This window comes from Lytechinus variegatus, chromosome 2 (genome assembly GCF_018143015.1).
Source record: "Lytechinus variegatus isolate NC3 chromosome 2, Lvar_3.0, whole genome shotgun sequence".
NCBI classification, from domain to species: domain Eukaryota; kingdom Metazoa; phylum Echinodermata; class Echinoidea; order Temnopleuroida; family Toxopneustidae; genus Lytechinus; species Lytechinus variegatus.
In genome coordinates this window covers 71,057,662-71,078,019 of record NC_054741.1, presented here as the reverse complement: position 1 = coordinate 71,078,019, position 20,358 = coordinate 71,057,662, and the positions used below count along the sequence as shown (strand labels likewise).

At 36.5% G+C, this 20,358-nt stretch overlaps 1 protein-coding gene across 3 annotated transcripts; it reads right to left on the bottom strand.

The window, feature by feature from the left end:
- Positions 1-7,246: 7,246 nt before the first annotated feature.
- LOC121408889 (serine/arginine-rich splicing factor 1-like) lies at positions 7,247-16,247 on the bottom strand. 3 transcript variants are annotated; one of them, XR_005969096.1, is made up of 6 exons: positions 16,139-16,247; positions 13,246-13,511; positions 12,183-12,334; positions 10,763-10,935; positions 9,448-9,808; positions 7,247-8,091 (listed from the first exon to the last, which is right to left on the bottom strand). XR_005969096.1 is itself a non-coding variant. In XM_041600580.1 (6 exons), the coding sequence occupies exons 3-6, from the start codon at positions 13,476-13,478 to the stop codon at positions 9,554-9,556; spliced, it is 813 nt and encodes a 270-aa protein (XP_041456514.1). In that variant the 5' UTR covers positions 13,479-13,511; positions 14,890-14,892; positions 16,139-16,176; the 3' UTR covers positions 7,247-9,553. The 3 variants fall into 3 exon arrangements, 2 of the variants coding, with proteins under 2 accessions (XP_041456514.1, XP_041456513.1); XM_041600580.1 differs by adding an exon at positions 14,890-14,892 and having other exon boundaries at positions 7,247-9,808; positions 16,139-16,176; XM_041600579.1 differs by having other exon boundaries at positions 7,247-9,808.
- Between the last annotated feature and the right edge of the window lie 4,111 nt (positions 16,248-20,358).

The window sequence follows — 20,358 nt, the reverse complement described above, 5'->3', positions numbered from 1 at the left end:
TCCTCCAAGAAAGGATACCGTTATCTAAATACGGTAAAATTAGAGTGGAGTATGTGATTACTGTGAACATTCCAAGTTAATTTTCGTTTGATATATACGCCAAGAAATTTTGTCGTGTCAACCGTTACACGAGGTGTGTTGTTCAAAAATACAGGTCCTGCAATTTAGCGATCGTATTACTGAATAAGATATAATTTGATTTATTGATATTAAGAGAGTTTGAGGAATTTTTTGAGAGATAAATGTATTGGAGTCATCTACAAACATATTAAAAGAATTTGACAATTACTTACAATTACGTTAATAGGGAAACTATAAATTACAAGCTCTGCTTTTTAATAGTTTGCCCTTCATGCCCTCATCTTATTGATATACCTGTCTCCAATCTGAACGTTAAATTGTCTAACATTTGTGTTATTTATTTTGAATAATGGTGGTGTATTGTATTAATGATTTACTGTCTTTTGATGGACGTTACATTGTATTTGATATTTTGTGAGATATGAAAATAAACCAAACTGAAACTAAAAGGTATTTAATATTGTTGTATCTAACTACAGAAACATAATTATGTAGAGTTATCAATGTACTCTGAGTGCATTTGGAACGTAACATGATTAAGTAAAAGAAATAACCAGTTAATTGTCTCACGATGTAAGTGGGAAATGATTACTAAATAAGCGTGACCCCTTTTTGCTGTATTTTATGAGCATTTATAGTGCATTTGATATAAATCATACTTCAAACTTTAGATATCAATTTCTAGTATCAGCATCGTATTAAGTTAAAATAGGCCTGTCAAATCGCAGTCAAAAATCAATGGAATGTGGATTTCATTTTATTTCATTTAGTTTTGGAATTTTGCATCTCATGATGAGATTCTCATCAGTAGGCCAATATCTTCAATAGTTTGTCGTACTTAAAATCCAGAAATTAACTTAACAAAACGGTAATTCTAAATTTCAAGGATTAGAAGTGACCAGCCGACTATTAACCCTTTTGGATCTAAAGGTCAATTCCACCTCAGAAAATTGATGATTTGAATCAATAGTGAAAAAAATATCAATTATAATGCTGAAAATTTCACCAAAATCGAATGTAAAATAAGAAAGTTGTGACAATTCAAAGTTTTGCTTATTTTTCCCAAAATAGTTAGATGCACTAAGTCACGTGCAAAAGAGAGAATCGATGATGTCCCTCACTCACCATTTCTTTTGTTTTTATTGTTTGAATTGTACAATATTTCAATCATTACCAATTTGACAATATGGACCAACTTAACTGAACCATAAAATGTTATAACAATGGTAATACAAAATGTTCAGGAAATAATAATTTTGTTTCACAGGACAATGTTGGAAAAATTACAATATTTCATATAATGAAATACAAAAGAAATAGTGAGTGATTGAGTGATGTCATCAGTTCCCTCATTTGCGTACCAACCGGTATGTGCATATAACAGTTTTGTGAAAATAACTTTCTTATTTTACATCCGATTTTGATGAAATTTTCAGTGTTGTGCTTGTATAGGATTTTTCTCTTCTTATTCAAATTAACTTTTTGTTGGGGTGGATTTAAACATTAATAAGTTTGAAAATAAATCCAAATTCGGATGGTCACTATATTGGCAGCCGAACTAGAGTTTATTTTAAATCCTTGAAATTAATAAGACTCTATGATTATTAGACATCACATCATTTACCTGTTCGGATTATAAAAAGCCGTAACCAAAACTCAATATGCGAGAGACCACCATGTAAAGTCATATTTTAGAGTTGATTTGGGTCTCCATAATCAGTGACGTAATGAACCAAGTCCGAGCGAGCAGTGGGGAATGAGACCGATATATCGAGCCGAAAGTATAAAACAGGGGCCGCAGAAACAGGGGAGGGGGTTCTGCGTGGGCTTCAGCCCCCGCACTTTTTCCAAAACCTTAAAGATCGATGACCATCTGATTTCAAAACCGTTCCGCGGCCCCTGTAAAACATCACATCAAGGGATATGTACAAGACTACGAATAAGGTCAGTTTTTGTGATGAGCTAGGTTCCATGACATTTGCTCCGGCGACAATAATTGCTCCGATGGAAAATAAGCACGTTAAGCCAAATATAAAAATCTTATAGAGGGTCCCCACAAGCAGCCATATTGGAGGACAAACAATAAAAACCTGTGCATCGGACAATGAAAAGTTATTTGTTTGCATGGCCGGTTTTGCTGTTTTGTTTTCCAACCTCTAATGTAATGATTAGCTTTAATATATGAGATGAAGGGGAATTAGGGGGGGGGGGGGTGTCTGTCCTGAGATAGGGCGTTGGAATGAGAGCTTACCTGAGATAGGGGGTACATAGAGCAGTGTTTCGGATTTAGGGGGGGTCTCCAAGGCAGGAAAGGCCCGCGAAGGGGGGGGTGTCAGAAATTTTGGCAAACATGAGTTAAGGGTGGGGGGCCGGGGCGCTGTTTTAAAAAGGAGGGAACGACCATAGGCGTAATCTAAATAACACTGAGTGAGGGGGGGGGGGGGGATGGGGGACTTGATCCGAAGCATTCTGAGATATTAAGACATGCAGGAGCAAATGTCGCCGGAGTAAATTTCGTGTCACCGCCATGTTGACCTATATATAGTGAATCGTTTTTTTTATATTCTTTTATTATGATTATTGAAATTATTTTGATGACTTTCTTAATGGTCTTAATTGTGACATGAGCTTCGGAATTACAGTTGGGCAGTCAGTATATGCCTATTATTTTTAAGACCATCGATCTTGCTGACCCAATGTTTGACGAAATCAGCTCCAGCCTATCTTCAATATGACCCTCCCGCAACTCGCTCTGAAGAAACAAATCTCTCTAAAAAGTTCCTGCCAATACCCAGTCTTATGGTTCACGATCTTCAGCATCGCCTCAACGAGGGCGATCGGTGGCAATGGGGGGGGGCAAAAGCACAAAAAATTTCCCGGTCATCATGGTATGAACGGGATTTTTATGACATGCCCGCGCATTAGGCGAAGCTCAATGAGTGACAAGTACAAATAAAGAGGAGGCATGCAAGCACGTGCGCGGCAAAAAAGGGTTGCTTAATCAAGTCCCGATCGAGCGAGCCAGAAAAAAATCACCTTCTCATAAGAATCTTTGGATCGTTTTTTTTTACATGGTATTCGAAAAAAATAAAATCATATCTAATTACATCTTCCTTTCCTTTTTTCTCAGTTGTAGAACTTTTTGGGGCCAATGATATGCGGAACGTGTCCAGGGGCGGCACCAGGATTTTTAACCAAGGAGGAAAAAATAACATTGGGGAGGGGGCATTAGGCACTACTGACTTATATTGAAAAGGGACATGTTAATGACTAGCTGTTTGCATATTCATAAAGATGATATCTCACCAAATAAATATAATGTGAGCGCGAGGCACGAATGGATTTTTTTTAATATCCTGAGGTGATAACTGGATGTTCTAAGCACTATCATGAATTGGATGGCTATCTATGATGCGAGCTGAAAATGTTTGACTTGTGAAAATTATGAATACGCAAGATGTGTATCTCGCTAAAACGAATAAGTAATGTCCACTAGCTTATTGTGCCTTTAATGGTTAGTCATTTTATGGGGCTAGGGTTGTAAAAAAAAAACTGTTGAGAACTAGATTGAGAGGCGCAAAATTAATTTTCCGTGCCACACCCAAATTATGAAATCGATGATCCACCCGTTATCAAGACAGGTATCATCATCATTAAACATCATCACCATCACAACCACCATTGGCGGCGGAAGCCAAAAATTTTAGGGGGGACCGCCACAATTTTTTGACAAGCAAAAAAAAAAAAAGTCATCAGGTAAAAATTTAGGGGGGATCGCCCCCCCCCCCACTTCCGCCGCCTACGACAACCACCACCACCATCACCATCACCACCAATCATCACCTCCACCACAATCATCACCACCACTTGTCCTGATGTATAGAACTCCCAATCTCTCATCCAGCGCCAATCCCCTCAATCTACCCCCGGGATGTACTCTCCTCATGAGAGGAGTGGCGCTGAATTAGAAAAAAAAGGTTGATTCTATTCACCAAGGTCCAATCTGGACTACACCACAACCCCATCGTCATCATCATCATCACCCACCATCACCATCATCATCAGCACCAACACCACCGCCATCAATCATCATCACAATTATCATTACCCTCCATAACCATGATCATCATATCACCACGATCGACTACCACAAGCCTTTTCAGAAAATAATTATTTGCCTGATCTCGCATGACAGGTTGATTTGAACAAATAGAGAAAAAAAATCGTGTAAAGTTTCTGATTCATCGGTTTTAAGTATAGCATAGAGATTTTTTTAAAGAGATTTCTTGCTTGGTCCAAAAGCTGGATCGATGAATTGCAGTCAGAAAAATCTCTGGACATTTTTTTTATGTATTATGTATATGAACATTTGGGAATCTTTCACAAAGTGGTATCAAAGGGATGGTACGGGCTAAAAGTATTTAAATCTTAATACATAGAATAGAATTCACTGAGCAAAATGCCGAAAATTTCATCAAATCGGATAACAAATAAAAGTTAATGAAGTTTAAAGTTCAGCAATATTTTGTGAAAATGGTCGTCATGAATATTCATTAGGTAGGCTGATTATGTCACATCTCCACTGTCCGTTTTCTTATGTTATTACTACTGACATGGTAAAATTGTTCAGCAACAAATCAAAATCAAAGATTGCCAAACACCAAATGTAAGTTTCATGGAACATGGACCAGCAAGCATTAATGCGATCAATTATTTTCCTTCATGTCTGAAGCAGTGGTATTGAATGGGTGATTTCAAATTGAAGAGTTGACCTTTTGGTGTTGGTGGTAGGTCAATTTTTACAATTAAACACCAAACATAAAATGCTGATGTCCCAAAAAATCACTCACTCGTTGTTGAAATGTCAATAATGTGATCTGGATCAGTTTTACAAACTCTGAATACGTTTTGGAGCTAGAGGAAGCAATCCCAATTTCAACACCAACACCAAGGCCAACATCGGACTTGAAATCACCCAATGAATGGACTGTAATTTTATCACGAGATTGAACCATCAAATCAAACCAAAAATCAAAACGCTCAAGTCTTGAACAGATAACTAATGTTGGCAAATGTTTATCAAGAATCATTGTTTATTTAATTGTGTTACTCAAATAAAGAGTTGAAAAGCAGAGGGGGGGGGGATAAAACGTGAGAAAGTAAAAACAAGAAACAGGAATGGGTGAAAAGAGAAAATGGTAGAAGAGATCTCAAGAAGATGATGGGTAGGAGCCCGGGTAGGAGTAAATAGAGCAAGATTAAAAAGAGAAAAGGGAAAGAAACCCAACTTTTGAAAGAGGGTGGTTCACTGAAGAAACCAGGCATTGGATAGGAACAAGGTAAAGATAGGATCAAAATGAACCTGCAATAAGAAATAAATCATTTCATCTAGAGGTTAAACAGAGAATAAAAACACTGTATAAAAAATACCCCACCCCTCCAAAAAAAAAAGGAAAAAAAAACCCACCCAGATAAAAACTGAAAATGACATGGAAAAACCCAGCAAGAATGCTATGAACTTTTTAAATTGAGACCAAATGAAGATTGATCAGTAATTCAACCATTCTTCCCAGCTCCACTCACATCAGCCGGTGTGTTAATTTCATTAGAATGCATTTTTTTCCAGTATGCAATGGTGAATTCGGTGGAGGAATTTCTGGCACATGGACCCCTTTTTCTTAGGGACAATCGCTTTTCTATTTTGCTTGTTTAAGAAATTGTGTAATCATTCTCCCCACCCCTATTTTAAGTGAGAAACTTTTATTGTGTAATGTGTACCCATCAGAAATGGGGGGGGGGGGGTGGAATTCATGGGAATAGAACATTACATCCATTTCCCAAGCCATCATAGCATCAAACAGAATCATTTTTGTTTAAAATTGGCTTTCAGCAACAAGTGTACCCCCTTCTTTTTTTTTTAACATGATCCTCCTTTTTGTCCATTTCAATTGTGTTCCTAATCTCCGTCTTCTGAATCTAGTCATTCCAATGTTCCAACACCTTAAAAAGACAAATAAAAAAGAGAATTCATTAGGTCCTTCAAGGCCACACATCAAACGCTCCTCAACAATGATAGCTGAATATACTCTGGCAATGGTGGAATCAGCTTTTAGGGTTTGTGTTATCAAATTAGTTGAAAGGCTCGGGTATGCACATTATATTCATGCCAGAAACTTTTTGGTGTGTAAAGTATGAATATGGCACACAAGATAAGCAGGAATGATCAACCCATCCAGCATGGATTCCCCTTCACCGGTGAATGCAGGAATAACTGTTCCCATTTGTCCTAGTCAAATCTTCTGGGACAACGGAAATCTGTTTGACCTTACAAGAGGTAGATAATGCATATTTTTTTGCCAAATCTGGTCAAAATATTGATTCAACTTGGGTGAATATTTACATGTATTGGCTCTTTGATTGTTCAGTATTTAAAACTGGAATTTTTTAAACCAAATTTTCTCCTCCTGACCCCCCCCCCCCCCTTAATCCGCCACTGGTCCCCTAAAGTGTACAAACTGGACACTGACTTGGTCAGTCCTGCTTGCTCTGTCTTGTGGTGCTACCATAATACAATCTGTCAAAAGTGCATTGATACATGTGTATTACCTGGATCAATTAAAAGCTCTCCACTGAAAACCCACTTGTCACCAGAGTATGCAGCTAAGCAATCATATCATCACAACCATGCTTTATTTTACAGGTCCCCCCCCCCCATTAAAAAAAAGAGATGAGTGGTCAACTTTTCTCTGACAAAAACAAAAAGAATACAATGCATCATGCAGGATTTTGAGATTGACATTATAAACCCCAAAGGAACACATCTGCTTACATGTACATTACAACCCTGAATTGTAATTGATACCATCTATTGATCTTCTGCAGTTGTACACATTACTTTAAACAAAAGTTGTCAAGACTGATCCACCTTAATCAAGATAAGATTAGTTGATGACACTGCCAGGAAGACTAACATAGTAAAAACTTTTGTGTTAAATCTGTCATAGATCACCTAGATATAAAAGAATGTAATCTGTACATGTATGCAATCCAAAAATCTGAGTGGCCCTATGGAATAACAGAATTTATGGAGGATACTCACTAAGTTGTCCCGGTACCTAGAAATAATTGTTATCACACAAAGAAAATAAATCCATACAATTACATCTGGAGTGGAGGGGATTCTTTATTTCAATTCTGCTTTTAAAAAAATTGTGAATATCTAAAGGACAACACAACACTGCCACAAAACATCAAAACCAAAATGCAGACAAGTGTGCATATGAAAATATAAATATATACATGAAAGTGTAGAATACAGATATTAATTTGAACAAAAGTGAAATCATACCGTCAAATGATCCTTTCCTTATGAAATGATCCAAACTCTGATTTGATCCCCAAATAGGTAAATGACTCTCTTCTGAGATCAAAGGCTCCCAGGACTCAATCTGATCCATCAAAATTTGGATTCCTTTCCCATAATCTTTATTTTTTTCTCATTAAGAATGATCCATGATCCATCAGACCAAGACCATGCTCATCGGACTTCTACCTGTGCTTTCATTCTGATCCGATCCACACCTGACCTGATCCCTCAAAAACCTCCGGATCTCAGGACCCCTTGGTGTGCGATCTGATCTGATCCTTCCATTGATCCCTGAATACCTTTAAAAAATTTGATCCTGGAATGATTCCTTGCTTTGATCCTGATTTCTCCAGATCCTGATCATATTTGGATCCCCAAAGCCTAATTTCCTCTGATCCTAATTTTTGCTCCTGAAAACTAGTCCGGATTGTGAATGCATTCCCTGAATCCATGACATTTCTGATCCATGGAGCAAGGAATGTCCAACTCCCAGATTGCGATCGTGAAAACTATTCCCGGATAATGAATTCATTGCATGGATCTGTGCCTTTTTCTCTTTTTTTTTTGGATCCTCACAAATCCAACTCCTCATTAATTCCTGATTTTATGATCTTCCTTCCTGAATGCCTCCAGGAGGGGCCAATCTGGGAGGTCAACACAAAAAGTCACAAGAATCAATGTTAACACACATATACCAATTGATAGCAATAGTTATTTGACTGCTAATGGATGGTAATTTGGATTATATGCATTCAAATTCTGATATTCTCATACATGTAGAACCAATATATGACATGACTCGACTTCGCTCTAATAGATTAAAAACATTGCATTGAATTAAAAGTTGAAAAAGCATGCAAATTTGGAGCAAACTTAAACTACATATGGTTGGATACTGTCTACGAAGTCATTTGTTAGATAAGATTGTCAATGATTATGATATTTATAACAATATATAAGCTAGCATATCAAAAATATGTGAATTACAAAAGATAGAGCAGATGAAGAGGTGTGGAGGGAGGAAGGGGGGGGGATGAAATTGGGGTGAATAATAAGATTGAAAAGGTAGGTGGTGGTGAAAGCAATAGGGTAATTGCCGGACCAGAATCGATGGGGGGGGGGTATAAAGAGGAGAAGAGCATTGAGAGAACATAACAGGAAAATGATAGAGAAGAGAGAATGCTTGTACAAGCTGTAATGGTAAGGGGTCAGATGGATCAGTAGTGTAATTAAGTTAAGTGCTATTAACATACATGTATGTAAGACATATCCATTTTAGTCTGACATCAATATTTCGTGGTGGATACCTATGTACACAATGCAATGAATTTTCACATTTGATCCACTATATACAGCGATAACACAACTAAAATCATACCGGATGCTGCTTCTAAATCACTGCCTATAAGAATAAAGTGTACATTTATCAACAAGACCCACTGTGAAATGTACCCTGAAGTACAAAATATTGAACTTTATTGCATATTATGTATAGTTGGAAAAAATGCAATCATTTTAAGTCCCTTCCAGGGGCCTGTTTCACTAGGTATTATAGCTATTGTAACTTTGCCATTATGGCAACTACCATGGACACATGGATCTATAGCCAATCAAAACCAAGGATTGCCATGGCAGTTGTCATAACAACGAAGTAACAATAGTTGTTAACTCTCCAGGAAATGGGCACCAGGTCATCCAAAAAAGAGATTAATAAGCATTTCCCTAGGGACACATTTTCAAATCACCAGCTTTAATAGTACCTATTGGCAATAAAGAATTACTGAGTATTAAATTGAATAATTGATTTTAAGGGTGGGTGGTATTAATGGACATGCATGAATGATATCCTTATGAAAAGACCATTAACTATTCACATCCTTTCCAATAAAACCGTGTCATAAGATAAAACCCAGGGTAACCCAAATCATAAATTGTATCCAGAATGAAAAATACAGATTTCTAGAACTACAAAAAAGTTATTTACAGTCTTTGAAACATACACAGGTTTTATGGCTTCATGAAAGCAATGCAACCTCCCAAGCAGCAATGCCTTGTCAAAACACAGTAGGCAGAGGTCGACAGAAGGAACGTAGGTTGACCATGGAACTATGAGCGGGATCTGGATCGCGATCTTGAGCGAGACCTGGAGCTGGGGGATCTGGAACGAGAAAAGGACCTGGTACGAGATCGGTGGTGGCGGTGTTTTCTGCCATGGCCCCATTGTGGACTGCGGGAACGACTGCGGGAGCGGTAGCTACCGCCTCCACGACCACCACGGTACGGGCTCAGAGGAGAACGACTTCTTGAGCGCCCACCTCCACTGGTAGGATCAACCTTAACCCGGATGTAAGAGACATCTCCCTGCAAATTGAAGAATAACAATCAATTAAAATATTAACTCCACTTATACCTTGGTCACATTTGTTCTATGGCGGCCGTACGGCAAGTCGAAAACAGTCGTTTTATTCATTTCTATTCCAACCACCTATATGTAGCTGGTACAAAAAATCGACTCGCCGTACCGCCGCCGTAGAACAAATGTGACCAAGGTATTACTCTCAGAATTTATGAATAGAAATAAATTACGATGAAACCTGTGGACAATAACAACTAAGGTATAACAAACACTGGTCTTCAATGGCAGGTAATCAGAGCTCAGTGGTCTAGTGATCATGGAAAGAACCTGAAAACTCAAATTATTGATTGAAAATGTGCACATGTTTACCCTTATTTCAGTACACTTATTGGTACGATATCCCATGGTTCAACAATCTTTTATCTATTATACAATGTAGTTCATTGTAAATAAAATTGCCTATAGGGGCAAAAATCTTTATCCAAGTTAGTACACAGTGCAACACACTTTCATCAAAGATACTTTCCTTTTGCACACAATCAGGACAATAATGGTGCTTCTAAAGATTACAGATCAAAGCGTTAACATTGCGCAATCAGCAAAAACACAATATTGTTTTTGATGGGCAAATCTACAATTTCCACATGGGAATTCAATAAAGTAATCAACACTTTTACATATGACCCTATGACATTAACTTCTTAACTGCTCAGTCATCAAAATACAGCATTAAAATTTCAAAAGAACTAGAATATAGAAATAAATGAGTCTAGCCGCGGGTCCACATAGTTCATGTAATTGTCGCACATTTCACAAATTAGATACATGTAGTAACACTATCATTCTTAAATGTAGTTATGTTAAATATCATAAACTACGTGTAAAACAATCTTTGCTTCAATTCATTATATATTTGCATATGGTATTTCAAAGACATACAACTGAACAACAACCCTCACCTCATGTGATCTGAACTTGGTATCATCTAGCTGTTTGACAGCATACTTCATATCCTCTGGTCTGAGAAACTCCACAACACCTGTTCCATCTCTGTACACATCAGCATAGCATACGTCGCCTGCCTCCCGCATGTGATCCTTGAGATCTTGCCAACTACCTGTTGAAGGCAGACCTGCAACACAAAACAACAATGGTCAGAAACAGAGAATCCAAGCTGTGTGTAATTGGGTTTTACAGAAATACATCAACATATATATATATATATACAGATCAATAGTCGTGTTTTTAAAGCGACCTTTTATTGACAAATCATTGGGGAAATCAAGGCTTATCTTGGAACAGAGAAGGGATTCAAGTCTTTCACTTGGCTGCAAGCCTGGGGGTGTCACGCCGGCATGTCTGGGAGGTCTATAGGAGAGCAATAGTTAGTAGACTAACCAACCAGAAGTAAACTGCGTGTTTTCACTTTGAAACATGTACCTTCACAGTGGTAATTTATTTTGGGTTAGCAATCAAGAGACCTGCTATGAGTCTAGGAATTGGGATTGTTAGAAACTGGAACTGCGATGATCCGAAGTAAATAACCATCACGAGTTCGGTTAAATTCGTGCTGTCCGAACTTTTATCCCATTAGTCCGACGGGCGCTCATGACGGACGGATTATATCATGCAAGTCAATTGGCCTTTTGCAAATTTCGTATTGTTTCAATTTTCCCATGATTTGTCAGTTCCTGGGCCCTTTAACATCACAATCAAAACACATGACCCAGCCAGGAACAGGCGGCTTGAGCCTCTGAAGCTGTTGTAACTCCCAATAGCTAATGCATGCCACAAAGCCTACTTTGCTAGTACAGTCAAACCGGTGTACAGTTGCCATCAAACGGAAACAAAAGTGGCCACTAAAGACAGGTTAGCGGCCATCTTGGATTTACCATGTATTGTAGATACTATGCAATGACTAGCTACAATGTATTCAACTACTGTCAGAGCCAAAAGTTTTGGTGAAGCTGATTTTTAGTGGCCTCTGTAGGGGTGGGATTCTGATAGAGGGAAGCAAAATGAGTGGCCACCTGCTGCATTAGAAAGGTGGCCACTATAGACAGGGTCTACAACACATGAATTTCCTGTGGGGAAATTTTATGCGGCCACTATAGACAGGAAGCTGCTAAGACAGGTTTGACCGTAGTTAACTCCTAACTAATTTTCTTGGAGTGCAGTTAGGGTGAATTTTTCTTATTTTGATGGTGGGACCAAACCTGTGGAAAACAATATATTTTCAATGAACACACTTTTTCCATAGACCATTGTCTCAATTATCACAGACAGGAAAGAAATAGCCCCTAAAATTTTTTATTTCTTACCCTGCTACTGATTAAATTGTTAGCACAATATGAAACATCTCCAATTCATCAAACCTACCTTGCACCATGCAGCGATATGATGATCTCCTTGGTGGTGGTCCCCTTGGACGACTGCCCTTGAAGCCTTTGGTACCCCTTGGAAACTCAACACGTATCCTGTATCCATCATAGTTGTAGCCATCTCGTGCTGTCACTGCTTCATCTGCATCTCTTTTGTATATAAAAATGCCAATATTATTGGGTACACAGACTCTAATAATAAACAACTTATATGCAAATGCAGGGTGTGCCATCACATGCAGCCCAACCTATTTAGAATAACTTACAATTTACCTGACTTGATATTGCAATAACCATGTGAAATTTCACTGTTACATCAGATGGATACACCCTGAAAAAGATGGAATGCAAATTAAATGTTTTCTGTTCTCAATAAAAACTATATTCATTGCAACAAAGATGTATACCTTTCTCACTCAGATCACAATTCAATTCAACCTAATACATAACTGTCAAATGACACAAATAACAATGATTAAATACATGTATGGGCTTTGCAATCAATATGCTCATTCCTATTTCATAACTAGGGCAGAGATTTTTTTTTTTTGTGGGGGTCATCTGCACATTTTCAAACATTTTACTATTTTAACAACTGGTTGAAGGAAAAATAACCTTCCTCAAAAATAGTCATAAGTTGGTGAAATTTCATATTTCATACTTCTGTATCTTCACATCCCTGAAGTGGTCATCTATTAATTAATATTTTGAAAGTGATCTAGTTGGAACCTACATGTACAAAGAAAATTACATATAGGAATGTTGCCTTCTTTCTTGAATCAGAAAGACCAGGATCAATTTCAGTTGATGTCACTCCCCAAATATAGTGTAGTGACCAAAGTGACACTGGACTTTCAATGCCTTATTTTGGAGAAGCAAATAACAATGTCATACTTTCAATTCAGAATTGCATATTATGCCCATTGATAATCTAACAATGAGTTAATGAAATAATGAACACAAACTGGTCAACCCTAACCACCCGTTTATATACTGCTTAACAGTTGTTTAAAAGAACCTAATCACTCTGACTTATGAAAACTTGTTACAGAAATACAAACCTTCTGTCATGGAACTCTACAAAGGCAAATGGTGTTCCGAATCGTTCCCTTTCTGAACCAGAGCCTGAGAATGATGGTGGCCTCTTATTCTTCAAGTCGATGTCTGCGATGGAGCCAAACTTGTAGAACATGTCTTCGATGTCTTTTTCCCGGATATCAGGTGGAAGGTTTCCCACGTATATCCTGCAGTCATTGTTACCAGCAGGTCCCCTTACAACCGATGAAGATGCCATGATTGTGATATTCTAACCTAATTCCTAATAGATCTCCAAAAGCAGAGAGTGACAAAGAGAAGAAAGGGACTAAAATTTGGTTTTCAACGAGTAAAGTAACAAACATGGGAGTTTTTGTTGTAAATCACCATAGAATTTTGAGATAGTGATACTACTGAAACCCTTGGCCTTGACCTACTTTGAAATTCATTGAAACGATTTTTATTTCATGCCTGATTCATGATTTTATTTTAGTTAATTTTATTTGAGCTGTGAAAAAGTTATGATTGAATATCAACTTCATCATAAGTTTTTAAAGTGTGCGCAAACTACGTTCAGGTTCAAGGTTTCTACACATGAGTGATTGTACACAGGGGCAGCTCAAGGATTTTCCAAGGGGGGGGGGCACATTTTTCCAAGGAAAAATATGACAAGCCAAAAAAAGTCTTCACTTTCAAAAGGGGGCCACACTTGTGTTTTAAAGGCATTTTTAAGTTACAAATTGTGCCCCCCCCCTGGATCCACCAGTCAGTGATTGTACATATTACTGACTGGCCTTGTATAATTACAGAAAGCGCACAGGCACAGCCAATCCGCTGGCCATCCATACGCTCAGCTCTAGCTATTTGCGATCGAAGAAGAACTTGCCCTGGCTGATCCCGATCTGTTTGTCATGAAAATTCATAATTTTCCAATATATTTTTCAGAAAACTGGTAAGCTGATTATACATGTATTGTATTTGATAAAAATTTGTTTTATTTCCTTTTCCCCCATAAAAAAGCAAAATTAAAAGGGGTAGATCTAGATCTAATCGAGGGTGCAAAAACGCACCCTTTCTCCATAGATGCTGTAGATCTAGTTAAGTGGCGTTTTTTTTTTGCTCCACCGGTACGAGCCCAATCGCTGTCATCCGTCTTAAAGCTTGTGTATAGTTTTGGTAAATCCACCAAAATGCACCTATCACTATTCCAATTCATTGCTAGCTAATATGAATGGATATGCCCTATAACAGTTATGTTGTGGAGGATATGAAATGAAAATGTGTTTTACAGGATAAATTTTGCGATTTTACATTGAAATTTAACTTGATCGGGTCACCCGATCAAATTAAAATATCTGTGTGTTTTTGTCTTTCAATTAAATCCTATTCCAAATCATGGAATGGGCTGAAACTTTCAAGATATGTTCTTTGTCTGTAACTTTTGGATATCTAATCACTAAATTTATAAGTGCTTGAATGCCCATTTTTTTAATTTAAAACAAGCATCGCCGAGAGAGGGCGCTATATATCCAAGATTTGAATATTTTAAATTTTCTCAGAGAAGTGCAGTTGGAAAGATATCTAACAGTCTCTACGCTTCAGTAAGACTGCCATATTAGATGATATTCGATTATCAATCACATTATTGACCCTTTACCAAAGCTATACACAGGCTTTAACATTAGATACATGTTTGCTAATATAATCTCAATATTACTTAAAAAAGTTAGGCCAAGGGTCTAACTCTGAATTATGCTTATGCCTGTGGGAAGTTATGAAAAGCATAATGATACTGCATGTGATTCAAAATCTATTGACTGATTGATTTCTGGGACAATCTCAATTCTAACATTTTTAATTTTAGTTCCAAACTTGTTACATGATCCATCGTTATCTCATATGCTCAATATACATCATTCTTTCAGTTTGCAGAGTGCTACATTATGTCTTTCTTTATTTGCTTTAGCTGCATGTAAGTTGTATGTTATTTTTGCATGATTTTGGATTATCTCTGGTGGGCGTTTCATGAAGCTGTTCGTAAGATAAGAGCGACTTTAAGAACGACTGGTGATACTTTCTTATGATATATTCCTTTGCGATGGTTAAGTGTGTATGATGGTGGTACCCAATTAAGTCTGCACTCCTAACGATTATGAGTTAAGATTTAACATGAACTTCTTTTTATTTCACAAAATCTTTAATCATGTTCCTTATATTATCATAAGTGTACCAAATATCTAAAATTCTAATTGTAATTTGAAGAAATATACGATTTTTTTCTTAAAACCTCGGGGAGTTATTTTCAGATTGAAAAAATTTTGTTTGTTGCGTATATTCTTTTACTAGAATTGCGCAGATATGCATGTGCGAAGACAAGAGGGACTGCGCAGACTTGGGGGAACTTGCCATAAAAAAGCCATAATAAGGATCACCTGCCAGTTGTTCGTAAGTAGTTTACTTTAACATGTTTAACAGCCCGTTCTGCTGCCATCATGGCTTATTAATTATATTTGCAGTGTAATTTGATTTGTGTATAAATCACAGCTGCAATTATAATTTTGCTTTATATTTTCTTGATTATGTATGTATGAATTTTATTTGAATGAATGACAAAGATTACTTCGAAACAAAAATCTCGCTCTCACTCAGTATCTCCAGCCCCAATCTCCATCCACACACAAACAATTAAGGCACGCGGTACGATGCTGTGCGTGCTGCTCATTATCAGGGCATTTTTTAAATCGGGTTGCAACATTATCGAACACACTAAATACATGTAAATTACATGTACCGTCATCACCATCCAAACACCATCCATGTCAGTAATAATAAGTACAACTTTATTCGCAAATAAGTATGCGAAATCAACGATATTATAAACAGTGCACACAAAAATCGACAAATTGAGAATTGAATTACCCTTGTCCTCACGCCTGGTGAATTGGCTCTCTGCAGTAAATACGTTAACGACGCCGCGATTTTGATCGATATTTAGCCGATGTGATCCGAAGGACGGTCCGAAGCTAAACTCGGAAAACTTCGGGTTTGTGTTTACGTGAAAAAAGTTTAATGAACTCCAAGTCGAGAATAGTCTATTAATACAAACATTTTTCAAATTTAGAAATGAAACACTCTGTTCCAATAATTAATTCATCCCTATAATATAAATTTGTTTATATTTTTTTCATAGTGGAATTAATAAGATATTTTCAACACTACAATTGAATCCTCATTAGCTGCACAAATAAGTAAAAATTTCATAAGTGGGATTGTACAAAAAAAGTCCTTCCCCTTATTCTTTATAGTTTTATCACATGGACTTACTATCTCCCCCCCCCCTCTTCCTGCACCTCTCTCTTTTTCTCTCACTTTTGCTACTTTTTAAGACTAAACATAAATGCCCGGGGGGGGGGGTCAGTCAAATGTATTGCTGCACACACGCATGACCCCATTAGCTGCACATATGTAAAAATTTCATAAGCGGGATTGTACAAAAAAGCCCCTCCCCCTTATTCTTTATAGTTTTATCATATGGACTTACCATCTCCCCCCCCCTCCTCTCTCTCTTAATTCCTGCACCTCTCTCTTTTTCTCTCACTTTTGCTACTTTTTAAGACTAAACATAAATGCCGGGGGGGCAGTCAAATGTATTGCTGTACACACGCATGACCCCAAAAACACATTCAAAGGGGTGTTTTTTTTCAGTTTTGGACGCAGTCCACGCGTGGACTCGTTGAAGGTATCAAAAATGCAGATTTTCAAGAAAAGGGTGGCTTTGAAAGACTGTTCAATGGTCAATCGTGGGATCAAACGTATTTAGGGTATGTTTTTCCCCGAGGTCAAATTTTGGCGACAAAAGGGGCCAAAAATGTGTAAATAAAATCCGCGAAAAACTTGTTTAGGGGGTGTTTGGAAATAACTTGGTCACGCATGTGTACAGCAATATATTTGACTGCCCCCCCCCTGCATGTAATGATCCACCTCGACAAAAAGTTGATTTAAATAAAAGAGAAAAGCCAACAAGAATAACCCAACATTAAGCAAACTTCATCAAAATCGGATGCAAAATGAGAAAGTTATGACATTAAAAAAACGTTTCACTTAAATAAAAAAAAAACAGTTGTATGCACATCCTGGTTGGTATGCAAATGAGGAGACTGATGATATCATCCACTCACTATTTCTTTCTTTATTATATGATATATGAAATGTTCTTATTTTCTCCTCATTGACAAATCAGTGAAACAATAAATTCCTCCCTGAACACATGGAATTAGCATTGTCTATATTTTATGGTTCAGTCAAGTTGGTCCTTAATTGTCAAATATGTAAAAGAGAAAAAAATATTGTATAATTCAAACAATAAGAAACAAAAGAAATGGTGAGTGACATCATCAACTGTCTCATTTGCATGTCACTGAGTTTTGTATATTGCTGTTTTGTGAAAAATACTGGAAAATTTAAAATGTAATAAATTTCTTATTTTACATCTGATTTTGATTAAATTTTCAGCGTTATGCTAGTTTGATTTTTCTCTATTTACTAAAAGCAACATTTTTTGGAGTGGATTTGACCTTTAAAAGAATAAAAGGAGAAAAGCAAAAGAACAAAAACCCCTGAAAACTACTGATATTGTTTTCAGATTTTTTTCTATTAAAATATTGTTTAAGTCATATGGTTAAAAGTTGATTATTTCCAAGTATATAACATTTTTTAATACAGTACAGCTCTCAATCTATTCAGAAAGGCACAAATTCTGAATATTCATATGACAGGCATTTAAAGAAATCTTCATTGGGATTAATTTTCACTACAACTCTCAGTTGATGAGAAGTTGACATAATTTTTATCCCATTCTGTTACCTACAGCATCAACTTTCAGGTAAAAGTAACCAAAGAAAGAAAGTGTGGAAAAATAAGCATTAATATCCTAGAAATATAATAAGGACCACAATTCCCATATTTTAAAATAAAAAGCCTAGTCAGGAGACTTTCTTTACATATTCTTTCCATCATTTTGTGACAACCTATTTCTATCAAATAGTAAGCATAGGCCTAATGATTAGATTCATTTTTTTTTAATATTTACTCTTATACAAAGCCTTAGTTCCATTATATTAGTGACAATTTCCCTTATACCATTTACTTGCAATAAATTCAGTTTATTCATAACTCATTGTATCTGTTTTTTTAATTAAGCCATTAAGAACTATGGCATAATATGTCAGCTAACAGCACAAGTTGTTTATCAACAGTATATCTTTAAAAAATGTGACTCTTAAACTGTTTGTTACAAATGCAGCGACTTCTTCAGTTGCAGAAATATGAGGTATTGAAGCTCAATAGACATGTGATATTCTTACTACTAGAAAGGTGATAAAAGTAAGGTTGCTGGTCTCGAACCTAATCAATACAAACTGTAAAATCAGGGCCCCCTCACACATAAGAGTTACGATTGATCTAATCAATCAATCAATCAATCGTAACTCTATGGAAATCCATCATATTCATAATTTTTCTACTTAAAATTTTCAAATGTTCTTTGTAAACAAAGGTGAACACACCAAATTGTCAATAAAACAATCAATTTATGTAATTGACGTCATATGCATTTTAGATGTTGACGTTGCTGGCCATCCATAGTTGTGATTGATCGGATCAATCGCAACTATTTGTAAGACAGGCCCCAGATTGCCCGCGTTCCAAAAGTAGAGTTAACAATATGGATAATCCATCCATGTCATATAGGAAATGTATATGTACAGTTGTCATTCTGAAAAAAATGCAGAGCACATGGATTTTTCAAATAATGATGCATGCATGAGTATTTGAACACAATTTAAACTAACATGTTCGTTCTAGATTCATGATGCCATTCAATTGGCTCTCCATCCTTGTGATTGATAAAACAATCATAAATCTTTGTAAGAACACGCCATCTGCAACATTCTATAAACTTTATTAAGTTATCATCAGTGACCCATTCAGAACAAAATTAATAAGTTTTTTATTTTTTTATTCTTCAAATTATTTAGATTTTTGCTGCATTTTTTATTAAAAAGAATATAAAAGTGCCTCTGAGAGTTTGAAATTATCAAACTGCATTAAAACAGTGATTCTGAAGTTTCCATTGCCTGAGGATTATACATTTCGTGTTTTATTTTCCTTTAAAACACTGATTAAAAGATGCTGATACAATAAATTAGGCCTTTTTATTAGTACACTTTGATAAAATAATTTTTCTAAGTTTTGGAAATTCAATAAAAAAATCAACCTTTTTGTAACTAACCACCAGTTTTCCTCTTTAACTGCACTTAAAACCATTATAATTCAACCTAGAAAACATGTAAATAATTTCAAGAATGTCCCATATGTAGGGGGTCAAACATGCAACAATAGAGGTAAAACAAAAATGGCAACACCGGAATAATCAAAATAAGATAAGATCAAGCAAACATCCATTTTATGACACCTCACTGTCAGGCTGATGAATCTTAATTCATAATAAAAAACATTAATTAATTTTTGTTAATGGAGAAAAATTGAATTTCTCTCACTCTCATATCACAAAGTATATTAGAGTTGTACAAAGGACATATCACCAATAATCTAAATTATCACCCGTATCAGACATCTGAGCTGGTCATTTACAAAACCGTATTGCCCTACATTTTCTGAATATCGGGAAGGTAGGTATATTGTTTGTATTTTCCTCGGTCTCAATGCGCGTATTTACTTTGCATGCAGAGACGAAGCAAAATATACCTTTGTATTTTCCCTGGTCTCACATCCGGGCATTTGTGGATGCGTATAAAGAGATACGCTTCATAAGGATCCGCCCACCAACAATATACGTCATAATAAAGACAACGCTGAATCCGAGCGCTTGCAAGTACGTCATAATGGTTAAGTGCAGAGCCTAGACCGATATTAACATGACACAATAGAACTCTTATTTTTAAAAGAAATATCCCCATTATCATGATTTTTGCTCTAGATATCTGATTTGGATGATAATAAAAATATTGACTGGCTCTTCTTTCGGGGAACATCAAATATATTGCCCTTAAATGACCCATATTGCCCTCGTCTAAAGACTCGGGCCAATATGATTCATTTGCTGGCAATATATTTGATGT